A 12,115-nucleotide genomic window follows, 5' to 3' on the forward strand; every position below is an offset into this window, starting at 1 on the left:
TGCTATTCAGACAGACCTAAAACCAACAGGCGCTGGAGCCTTTTCACCACAGCTCTGTTTCTCTCTCGTCGGACCTCTCCCTCTAACCCTTCCACATCCCCGCCCCCTGAATCTATCCCATTGTAAATCTGCCTCATTGTTTTCCTATCTCTTCCTCTATCTCTTTTTTTGTCTTTCACAGTCACCTTACCGACCCCGGTCTTCCTCACCGGGATGCAAACATTAAAAAAGGGAAGCAGCGCAGATCGAAGGCCACAGAAAGGGATCTACCTCGTGGCATAACACCAGGTCGCCTCTCCCCTAATGTTTGCGCCGTTTCTTAACTTAAGGGCTCAGTAAAGCACCAGCCTTACTGGGTTTGTATGGTTAACAATGGTTCGAAAAAATTTGGTTTTCTTCTCGATGAATGGATTTTGTGAACTTGACACTGTAGCCAGGAGCGGTTACAGTAACTTGCATGTTTCCAAGTTGATTCATGCAACTCAATACGGGGTGATTCATGGCTTAAGTTGTGTGGCTTTTGCTTTCAGATCTGAAAGCGGTGACTTTTCTTTGACTCACTGAATCTGAATCACCTTGACCCTCAATTAAAAAGGTAATGACATTGCTTGCGGTCTCCATCAACTGTTGTGGGTTGTTTTTGATTTCCGCTAACAGAGGCTGGGCGTCCTCATGTTATGATCAATCCTGACAAATTCAGGGCAAACAGGAACATTTAAAGTAACGTGAGATGAAAATGTGACACATTGCGGTGGTTACCTGGCTGACACGTCGGTGAAATGCACAAAGGATGAAATGACGACTCCGATGCGACCCTTTCCACCCTGAAGAACCATGAGAGGACAGGAGATGAGTCACTACACATGCAGCACTTGTGGTTTTGGTCCATTTTAAACACCCAACATACCTGTTTTCTAAGTCATCTTCTAACTATGAGTGATGGGATCCTACATAAACACACTTTTTTTCTGCCGTAATTAGAACAGCCTTGGGTTTTTTTCACGACACATTTGTGTTTACTGTTTTTATTCTGTGCTCTCCACACTGCTTCGAAGTGGGCATGACTAATTTGGAAAATGGGGGTGTCACATATTTGCGTGCATCATTGAGACTGACCAGGACATATGATGACAGCTGGTGGGTTATTTGGTCACAGCAAATTAAAGTCAGGTGTTAAAATAAAAAAATACCGTAAGATGTTTTTTCACTTGCATTGCTGCTCATTAATATTTAGAGAAATACTTGTTGAAATCACACTACAAGCCAATAGGTGGCATCGTCTCTCCGATGTATCTGCTAACTTTGGCCAAGTGTAGGTGTAGCTAGAAAGCTCCATTAGCCGTGCGACTAGTGGACACCTTCGCTAAATGACTGCTCAGACTGAGAGTTCGGAGCCACTGGATAGTGATGGTGTGTAATCCGCTTGGATGACCTGGATGAAGGTTTTCGTGATGAGGGATGGGGGGTTGGGTGGATGCAGGGGGTGGCGGAATAGGCACCAGAATGGAGCCAAGCAACAGAAACTGGTCTTAGCAGCCTGCCGGTGAACATGGCCCAAACTGGACCAAACACAGCCTCATTGGTAGATCCATGGAGGTCAGTTTGACAACAGGGAATACAGTACAGAGGCGATTTACAGCAGCTCTGACACGGATGACAAAACAGGGTGGGTTCAGGAGAGACGTACAGCGAAAATGCAGCGAGATTGGGCATAACCATACCATCAGGCTGTCACCATTTGAGGTTACAAAGCTGTATTTCAAGACAGGACAGGCCAAAGCTTGCTGATTAGCATGCTAACTTCAGGACATACAAAGACATCTGTGACATAACATCAACACTGTCATTCTTTGCCTTTCCTTTCTATTAATTTTGTCTGTAATGAAGACGTGAAAGCAGATAGATACAGTGATAGTCAGCTTTCATTTTTTGAGATTTCACGCCCATTGGCAAAGAAAATGACATTGTGCAAGCAAGGTTTATGGGGAACCAAACCAAAACAATGATGGTGTCATTATTATTGTGCAATCAAGAATACGTTTGCAGGAGTTTAACAATAAAGGGTACATTATTAAAGTTAAACTGAAATCAGCTGCAGCAGCACAAGTGGTAGATGCTCACCCTGCAGTGTATAACAGCCACATGAAGAGGGTCTGCATTGAGCCAGCTCTCCATGGCCTTACAGATGGTGCAGATCTTATCCAAAGGCGGAGCGTGCATGTCCGGCCAGCCTGTATCCAGGGTCTGAAATCGCAGAACTCACTGTAAACATCTGCGTATGAATCATCAATCAATGTTTAGACACAGCTGATCAAAGTTTTCCGGACTTACCTTGGGGTTCATTTTAGAGAGATCGTGTCTTCTTTCTGACAGGTTGATGATCTAAAGAGAACAAAGCCCATGACTAATAATGTCGTTTCTACGATTACTGCATTCTGCTTCTTGAACGAGCTTTGGGTAAAAGAAGAACTGTGCCTCGAGATCAATACGCTCATGTCAATATCCCATGACAGCTCAGCAGCCCTGACATCAATACTGTTTGCACTCTGACACTCTGACTTCGAGGTGAGACAGCGAGCGGCACACAGGCGAGCACTGACCAGGTAATTATCCGCATGCTTGGACTTGAGCATTCGCGTGACGTCCTTCAGGTTGTGAGAGTAGATCTCCTCCGAGCAGCCCCGGGGGAAGGACACAGCGATGATACGCTCTGTGATGTACGTCAGGTCGAGCTCGTAACCCTCCTCCATCTTGAATCTCGTGGCTTCCTGTGAGAGGTGACAAAACAGAGAAACGCACGTGGGCTTCAGTTCCCTCGCATCATTCCCGCTTTAAGCAGGTGACTTTGCTCGAGTCAATATTTGACGGTCAAAGTCCTCAGCTTTAGTCATTGTGTCCAAGTTTCCCGCAGATATCTTTAGAGAATGACCTCAGTTCCAGATTGCATGACAGAGGGTGTCTTGTTTGCTCAGAAACGGTCAACAGTGTGCGTCAGACATACTGTACCGGCTGAAAAGAAACACTATATCAAAGGGCTTGTGAGCATGTGAGAGATGATTGCTGCAAAAAGAGACACAGTGCCGTGGTATCAAAAGATTGGGCACCAGCAATCTAGCCAGTCCGTCAGTCAGTCAGTAAGTCAGTCAGTCGGAGCAACAATGACAAAGACAAAGAAAACTTTCAAAGAACTCCGGTTGAAACCAGTTGCTGTAAATCCCTGAGTGTTGGCGTGTCCCTGTGACCTCATGGCCATGCGCTTCCTGCAGCGGTGGTCTGGAGAGAGCCTGTCTCACACCACCACATCCACAGACACATCCCTCAACGCTCTTATCTAGCCATCTCTGTATGCTCTGTGCGAGAGAGCGGCACCCTGTTGACAAAGTGCTGACACTCTTTACTCGACTGATCAATAAGTCAACTGACAACTAGTCATTTTGGAACAAGAAGCCGTTTCTAGATTTTAATTGTTCTTTCCTTTGTTTGTTTTCACGTTAATATTTTACAGGTTGTGATTGTTGATGAGACAAAACAAGCTATTTAAAGTCATCATCTCGGGCTGTCTTCTATGACATATTTTGTGTTTGTATGGTTTTTGATGACTTTTATGCACAGAACAATATTGACGAGGGTTTGAAGTTTTTCAGTTAATCTATATAAATTCAAAGGTTAATTGGGTAAATTGGATTAAGCTTCCTTCGTCGATACCAGCTGAAGGAAATAAGGTACTTCTTTGAATTAAGAAAGAATCAAACCCTCCCTGATAGAATGTGGATATCTAAATATCTTTTTAAATTACTGGTATTTAATTTTGACCTGTCAGACAGCTGTTGTCATTTGTAATTTCATTAGGTCTTTTAGTTTTTTGCTTACATGACTCAATTTTCTAGTTTTTCTCTTTTCTTTGTCTCCATCTTTATAAAAGCTGGTGGCATGTGACAAAAAAGCCATGTTTCAGAGCCCTAAGTCTTGTTTTCAGATTGCTATTATTGTCTCAACAACATTCCAAAACATAAAGATATTCAGTTTACAATGACATAAAACATGAAAAAAGAAGCAATTCTCATATTTGTGAGGCAAGAAGCAGCAAATGTTTTCAACTGGATAATCCCTCAACAATCAGTTATCAAACTAGCTGCAATTTCAATATCTGTCTGTCAGCTAATTAATGAATCGACTTACTGTTTCAGCTCTACTTCTGTCCCTTTAAAATCAGATTTTTTTTGGAATTAGCAGTACGTCAAAGGCCGGAAAAAACAACAACAAAGCAACTAATTTGTATCGTCATTGTTGTTGATAAATGATTCAGATTCCACACAAACACAAGCACACAATCAGAAACAGAAACACATTCCTACAGCAGCCAGAGATAACATCATCCTTCTTGAATGACTCCAATTGTTTGTTGTGATTAAAACGATCCATAGACAAGAATGTGTCCATCAATTTGCAATGACCGCAGGCTAGAGCCCAAAACTTTGAAGGGGGGGGGGGGGGGGAGCAGCAGAGAGGGAGCCATAAACCAGAGACAGTGTAGTCACAGCTTAAACCAACCCTCAGAGCGGAATGAAAGAGGCCATGTGTATGAAGAGGTCATCACTCGGGGAAACAGGGCTGTTTTGTGTGTGTGCGTGTGTGTTGGTGGAGGTGGTGGGAGCAGGGGCAGGAGGTCCTCCACGATTGTTGAAACTAATGGTGGGGTTAGTCTATTTCCCCTGAGACTCTGGGAGAAAAACTGTTGACTAATGGGAAATTAATGAACAGGTCGGCCAGTACTTAGACTCTGTGTATCTCCAGGGCAGGGGCATGGGAAGAAGGCTTAGTAGTGTTTTGGAAGTGTCAAAGTACTGCGATGATGGGAGATTGGAAGGGTATCTAACCAACACTTAACCTCCATCTGACCCAGGAGTGTGAAAACATGTGCCTTTATTAATTTGATGCTAATGAGAATCAAGATCTGCTTTAAAGGGATTCTTTAAAAAGTTTGACATTTTTGTGAAAAGCATTCATTTTCTTGCCACGAGTTGGGTAAAAATAATTGGTACCGCTCTCTTCTGTGCAGTAAAAATCAAGCTAAAGCTACTGTGGAGATATACTTCTTTATCTACAGTATTGAATTCTCACACATTAGTGTTAATCAATACGTATTTCAAGTGTATTGTAGTTACACAAGTTTCAAGTCTCTTGGGACAGGATGTTTTGTGAAATTATAGCCTAACCAAAAAACCTCTCTGTTTCTATTGAACATAAGTCATACCATTGCAAATAATCTATTACTGACTGTAGTGGAAACCAAAGTGTAAAAACAACAACACACTTAGAGCCAGTAATGGGCATCATCTTCATTAGTCAGTCACAGTAAACTTTTCTTTTTTTTTTTACATACTGTCACACTGGCAGGCTAATTTTGTGAACTAAAGCCAAGCTAGCTGTTTCCTGCTGCTTCCAGTCTAAACTAAGCTAAGCTAAGATAACCAGCAGCTGGCATTAGCATCATATTCAATAAACAAATATATTTAAGGAACAGACATGACAGTGATGTCATTTTGTAATCTAACTCTCAGTAAGAATGCAAATAAGCATATTTATCAAAAAGCCGAACAACTCAATAACCGATTAAATAACTAATTTAGTTAATATATCACATCATAAAATAAATTATAATGCTTCTGAATCAAGCTAACATTACTGCCACTAGCCTTTAGCATAGCTTCCCATAAAGATGGGGAAACAGCTAGCCTTGCTCCGACCAATGGTACCAAAATCTTCCAACAAGCATAGCTAAAGCACTAATTTAACATGAAATGTTTGACGTGTTATGACTTAACACGTCAAACATTTCATGTTAAATTAGTGCTCATTAACACACAATGTGTCCAGTAACCTTTGGACAGATCCAGGTTGCCTCTTTCTCAATTTCCAATCGATATGCTAAGCTAGGCTAACCAGCTGTTGGCCCTGGCTTAATATTTAACAAACAAACATGACAATGATATGATATTCTCATCCAATTCTCAGTAATATAGCAAATAAGCATAATTGCTAAAAAGTGAAATGATCAGATAACTGATTAAATAACTAATTTTAAGGTAACTAAACAAAGAGATGTTAATGTTTCAGCCAATTCAAATAAAACCAATACAGATGCACAAGTAGCTAATCTATCACATTAGAAAATAAATCCCATCCATAAATCCAAATCCTCCTGAGCATCAACTTGATGCTTATTAATGTCACATGAATCATTCATGCACAACACTGCAGCCCCCGACATCCTTTTCCCTACAACTCGCTTCTCCCACTCATCATTCGGGCGAACATGAGCGACTTGCCCCAGCACGCACTAAAGATAATTGGTCTTTAATTTGCACTGACTGCTTTTGTTCCTGGTTTGAGGCGCAGCATTAGCTCACAAAGGCAGAATAAGCAGTGCCAAGGAACTCAAATCCCGAGCCCACCCATGGCACTGTGAGAGCAAGGGCTGGTAGAGCGAGCGGGGAAAGCCGAGGAGCGAATGGAGAAAACGGGTTGCCAGGTCTGCCGCAGGCAAGCTGCGACAGGTTTGCTAAGGTCAGGATGTTGGGGGATTAGGGTGTGTCTGGCTCCCCTCAGCTCCAGCCCCTGCAGGTAAGAGCTTGACTAGGGCTGCGTGGGTGCTGTCAGCCACGTTCACACATGCATGACCATCACTTGGGACCGGCTCCAGATGCCTTTCATTCAGCTATCCAGAACAACGCTGTGAATGATTAAACATTACGTTCACGAGTTAAAAAAAAAAAAAAAAAGAAAAAGAGATGTGAGTGGGAAGGCATATCAAAGTGCTAGGAGGAAGCCTGTTTCTATTTCTGGAGCCACACCCTTCACCTGGACCGCACCGTATGGAATCTTCCATTTTGTACGAGCAAGTGAAGATCAGGCATCACGTCCACGGACATAAACCGTCTCAGAGCCACCGCAAGTTCATCCGGCCCTGAAGGGTTAAAAAAATCAGGGCCTAATCATATGAACAGTGACCTTACAGCTGTTTTCATTTTTGAGTCCACTGTGGCAAAAAACACGCTGCATGCTTGTCTTGTCGCAAATCGTATGCCTGAATCGAGCCGGGTGGGTTGAGCCACGGCGACCAAAATCCATTTACGCGAAAATGTGTTTGTGTGTGATTAAGCTGGTTGCTACACGTCTGCAGACTCCCTGGCTGTAGTTTCCAGCAGCAACTGCAGAGCGGCCATCATCTCTGCAGACCGCTTTTACATTTTTGTACGAGCTAGTGGAAGAGCAAATACCACGTGGAGTTTAAAAAGACAGCACCGGTGATCAGGTGGAGGTACGAGTGCTGTGGAAAGAAAGAAACTGAGCTTTAATCAACTTTGCAATTGCAACTTTGAATTCTATTATCAGTTAATGCATCAAGTCTTTTGTACGTATTCAATGTTTAGACCAAGGCAGCTTTAAAATACGGATAGAGGATAAGGGCCACTGTCTTTTTTTGCGGAATTTTGACTTAAAGCTCAGAATTCAGGTTTTAAAAGGTGCTATTACCAACTCAACAAAAATAGACCCTTTGGGATGTAGGATGGGTCGGCTGCCATCCCAAAGGATCAGCGCTCAAATAACACCTTTCAAGTCAGAATCTCCCAGAAGAAGTCAGAACGGTGGCCCTTTAAACAGTCACCTAAAGTTACCATCAAAGCACCAGAAGTCCCCCACCCCCCCAAAAAATCCTTATTGAAGCTGCAACCACCTAACTTTAGTCTAATCCAAGTCATTGATTAATCCATATGTAAATGAATGGGGTTGCAAATCAGTAAGAGAGGCGAAGAGTTTGCAAATCAGTTGAACTGAAATGTCCACAACCATTATGTCCGCACACATATGAAAGCAATCAGGGCGTCCCTCCCCCCCTCCCCTCATCATCACGCTCCCAAATCAAACTGAATTGCTTCTGTTGGCTCCGGCGTCTGACTTCACGATCGACGTGTTGTGGCAACAGCCTCCATTTTGTGACAGCATAAATATCATTCTAGGTCCATTAAAACTGAAACAACGTGTCTGAAAGGAGAAGGAAAAAATGGATGCTCTGATATGAAGACTGCAGAGGTGCTGCTTCGGCTCCGGTTTGGAGCTCGAAGTGGGGCGATAAAGCTTGTCCAGCCCAGCGTGTAGGAACTGGCTCTGTTCTGCACCTATGGGGGGGAAAAACAGCAGCTACACATACATTACACCGCCGTCTCTTTCTCTCTCTCCCCGGGAGACACTGGACAGATTAATGATCTCCTGAGCTGTTTGTCTGCAAACCTGAGTAACACCTAAAGTGCCATAAATGCTTCAGGAAGTCTGGCTGCCCGTGTGGGGAGGAAGGGGGTGGGGGGGAGGACCCGCTGGACTGTTTTTTACTGTTCACTTTTCACATTTTCACTAAACTTAGCGACAGTTTCTCCCATTAGCTTTATTTCTTTGTTTGCCCAGCTCATGAAAAGAACTATTCATGCCTGTTTACAGCTCCATCAGATGACAGGAGTGGTCAACCAGAACAGAATTTTGTTTCCCCCTCGCCCTCTGGCTGTAGCCCTCAGTCGGTATTTAGCGTTCACATCTAATAGCCCACCTAATAACTCTGATACCATCAGCTTCACTGCTTCCAAACCGCCCTGTGTTCATACTTGGCACGAGCGCGTGCCTCATACTGCGGGGATAACATGTCCACAGTGACATAACGGGCTGGCTGAAGGGCCCAGAGGAGGGACAAGGCCACAGTTTGTTCTGGCCCGTTCCTGTCAGGGGCTCTATATGTTTACGCCGTGGCTTCGACACCCTTTCGCCGCCGGGAAAAAGACACCGAAATAAACAAAACTATGAGAACTATTGGGCAAAACGAAGCCACGGGCGGTGGGGAGCTGCGTATTTCGAGCGAAGTTTATTTAGCAACTCTGGAAGCCTAACGTGTATTTGTCCCACGTCTTTATGGGATATTTCGTAAAGAAAAAAAAAATGACAGCCCTGGCCTCGGAGCAGATCTGTGCGCCCATAGGGCTCCTAAAAAGTACTCCCTAATTACCGTTCTCTATCCCAAGGTCATAGTGGAATGCGTTCCAAAATGGATTACGTTCCCACTCTCACTCTCTCATTCCCTCCATCTCTCCCTTTTTTTTTTTGACATTCTCCCCCCCGAAACCCCTTTTATTGCTTTCGTTCTCCTTCCTTTCTCCAGGTCTCCGTCTCCCTCTCTCTCTTTCTTGTTTAATGGCTTGCACATGTCAGCCAAGTGGCCGTGGCACCGCCGTGACAAAGTGAAATGCCCCGGCGCTCGGTCCCATGCTGTTCCCTCCCGGGGGTTAGATCACAGTGTTCTGCTTACTGTACACAAGCCCAGCCCTCTGCCAACCCACCTGTCCAAACCACACTATCAGGATCACCCGTTCATCAGCCGCCTCCTCCAGGCCACCCTTTTGTAATTGCCGGCTGTTATCAGCAAGGGAAGAAGAGAAAAACTGACACTTTGAGGGCCCAGATATTGTTCATGCAACTCTGACCTCAAAATAGAACCGCCAACAAAAGCAGTAATTGCCAGTTCAAAAAAAAAAATGTTTCTCCTGCCTCTCCCGGGGGCTGTAATTAAAGCTAATCTTGAAAGAGTTTAGGCTGCAAACTGTTCGGAACAACCTGCACGGTTTATGTTGCTTTGCAAAAAGGAAGGTGCGCGGGCGGGTGTAAATGCAGGTGTGTGTCTGATTTCCAAGCAAAGGGGAAGGGAGGGACTGATAAGACTCGGGAGGAGAAGAAGAAGAAGAAGAAGACGAGGAAGAAGAAGAGAAGCTGCTGTGATGTCAGGACGCTCGTACATGTCATCAACAATGGCTGCCTGAGAAACTCAGCCCCTGAGGCCACAAATACCACGCAGCAGCTGTAGCGCAGAAGGGAAAAAAAGAACTCTCCTCTTCCGATTGTCTCCATCGTTCCTCCGCCGACAGAGACAGAGTCTGAACAGTTCGACAAAGTACGGGTAAAAAAGACTGGTTTCTCAAGCTCCACAGAGAAGTCTTCCTCAAGAATGGCCCCATATGTTTCACATTATATACAAAAAAGGGGTCTCCAGTGCACCCGACAGCACAGGAACCCCCAAATTATAGCTGCTGCAGAACACAATTCGTTGAGGGGGGGGGGACATCTAAAACTCAAAGAAGGTCAAGTCGAGCTTTTGGGGGAGCTCAAGTCGAGGGTGGGCAGTAAATAAATACTGTTGAAAAAAAAAAAGTTTGAATGAGTCCCTTCTCTGTCTCCAGAGTGGCTGCTGGGTAGAGCTGGAGGGCAAACACACACACACACACACACACAGATATGCACACACAGGACACAGAGCCAAAGTAAATAAAGAGAGCAGTGGCCTGTTTTTGCTCATTGAATAAATGAGCAAACTCAATGAGATGTGACTGAGCAAAGAGGCTAAAGAGACGAGGAAAAGCTCCCTGTGAGTGTGTGGACCTCTAATCCCCATTCCTTTTCTTTAAAGCACTGACCAGCCTGGAAAAAAAAAGCAAAAAAAAAACAAAAAAAAAACCCTCCCTTTGCTTGTGATTGAAAAAGTTCAGACTTACCTTTTTCAAAACTGAGAGCTCTGCTTCCTCTCTCTGTCTCTGTGGGTCTGTCTGCTCCCCTTCTGTCTCTCTTTGTCAGTCAGAGCTGCTGAAAGAGGAAGAGTGGTTGTTTTAAAGTCCTGATCTGAGATCCGTCAGCCCGTCACACAGGCTGCATGCAGGCTGGGAGGCTCATTGCTCTCTCTCTCTCTCTCTCTCTCTCTCTCTCTCTCTCTCTCTCTCTCTCTCTCTCTCTCTCTCCTGCTGGAATCTGCAGCCGAGCTCACTTTTTCTTTCTTTTTTTTTGTTGTTGTTTTTAAATGTCCCAGCTTGGACCCGGTGCCGTCTGTCCTCGGCTCCCTTATCTGTGGATGTCTGTCGGTGATATAAAATCGGAAGAAGCCTGCGCTCGGATCCAGACCTGCTGCTGCTGCTGCTGCTGCTGCTGCTGCCGCTCCACAGCGCACTTCCTCCCGTCCAGCCTGCCGCTGCAGCCGCCACAAGTCCTGGCATGGGATAGTCCTCCCACTGCGCCGCTAGGGCTGCCTGTCTCCCCTTGTTCCCTCCCCCTTCTCCGCGGCTTCCTCCCTCCCTCCCTCCCTCCGCTCCTCGCTCCGTTTGTTCTCACCCGCACGCCTCACACGCAGACGGAGACTTCCTCCAGCCAGCCTCACCCCCCAGCCAACCCCCCCAAAAAACCTCTACACATCTTAAGACAATGAAAAAGTTTGCAGGAATACAATCCGCTTTTTGTGCAAACAGCATAAGAGTCTCGTCAAAGTCTGATTCCGCAAGTTGATACGACAGGCGAAGGGAAAAAAAGGGCGCGCAGACCAAATTATGTGAGGTTTTTCTGCACAGGCTGTATGTTTTGACTTTTAAAGGGCCACTAAGTAGTTTGAAAGAAGAGATTCAAACCCAGAATTTTAGTATTTAAACTATTGAGATCATAATACAGACCTAGATATATTTACATATATTTATTTATTTCCAAACCTGAATAAACAAACTGTTCTCAGAGGGAAGTAAGGTCCACTGAACACAATTTGAAGCTACAAAAAGGTGGCAGGGTCCGCCACATATAAACAAAGTAAAACAACAGAATTAAATTGTGTTGTCCTTTAAGCTCCACTTGTTTATTCAGTTTGTTTAGGCAGAAAAACGTTTCACCATAAAGGCTCCAGTACTTCATGGTATAATTTTATTTTTCATAATTATAACAAAATAACGAATAGCATAAATAAATGTAATGGTGCAATGTATTATAAAACTCAAAAAAAGGAGAGATTGACGCAGAAAGACAGCAACAACAAACCTCTGAGGTCTGCTAAACAACTGTAGTGAATCTGAAACTTCTAAATAAACCTAATAATGTTCACCAATTTCTGATTTTTTAACAGTTCAAATGGTTGTCAGATATGTTTTAAGACTTTTATGTAGGTTTTGTATGTAACACTTGTCGCTCAAAAATAACAAATTCCTCTCAAAGGGTTTAAATGTCCCCTATTTGAAGGTTTTAATGTTTAAAATTCTCTATAAATAGCCTA

General features: G+C 44.1%; 1 protein-coding gene across 3 annotated transcripts in view; it reads right to left on the bottom strand.

Annotated features, from left to right (window-relative positions):
* The window catches only part of LOC119010993 (tensin-3-like), a 37,682-nt gene extending 26,149 nt beyond the window's left edge, over positions 1–11,533 (bottom strand). For 2 of the 3 annotated variants that reach the window (XM_037083709.1, XM_037083707.1), the window contains exons 1-5: positions 10,590–10,829; positions 2,601–2,768; positions 2,332–2,382; positions 2,122–2,244; positions 760–824 (exon numbers count right to left, since the gene is read on the bottom strand). In XM_037083709.1, the coding sequence (XP_036939604.1) occupies positions 760–824; positions 2,122–2,244; positions 2,332–2,382; positions 2,601–2,750 (389 nt within the window). In that variant the 5' untranslated portion in view covers positions 2,751–2,768; positions 10,590–10,829. Of the gene's footprint in view, positions 1–759; positions 825–2,121; positions 2,245–2,331; positions 2,383–2,600; positions 2,769–10,589; positions 10,830–10,855 lie in introns of those variants that run through there. The other variant, XM_037083708.1, reaches the window with a different exon arrangement.
* Positions 11,534–12,115: the final 582 nt, after the last annotated feature.

The sequence above is a fragment of the Acanthopagrus latus genome, chromosome 21, assembly GCF_904848185.1.
Source record: "Acanthopagrus latus isolate v.2019 chromosome 21, fAcaLat1.1, whole genome shotgun sequence".
NCBI classification, from domain to species: domain Eukaryota; kingdom Metazoa; phylum Chordata; class Actinopteri; order Spariformes; family Sparidae; genus Acanthopagrus; species Acanthopagrus latus.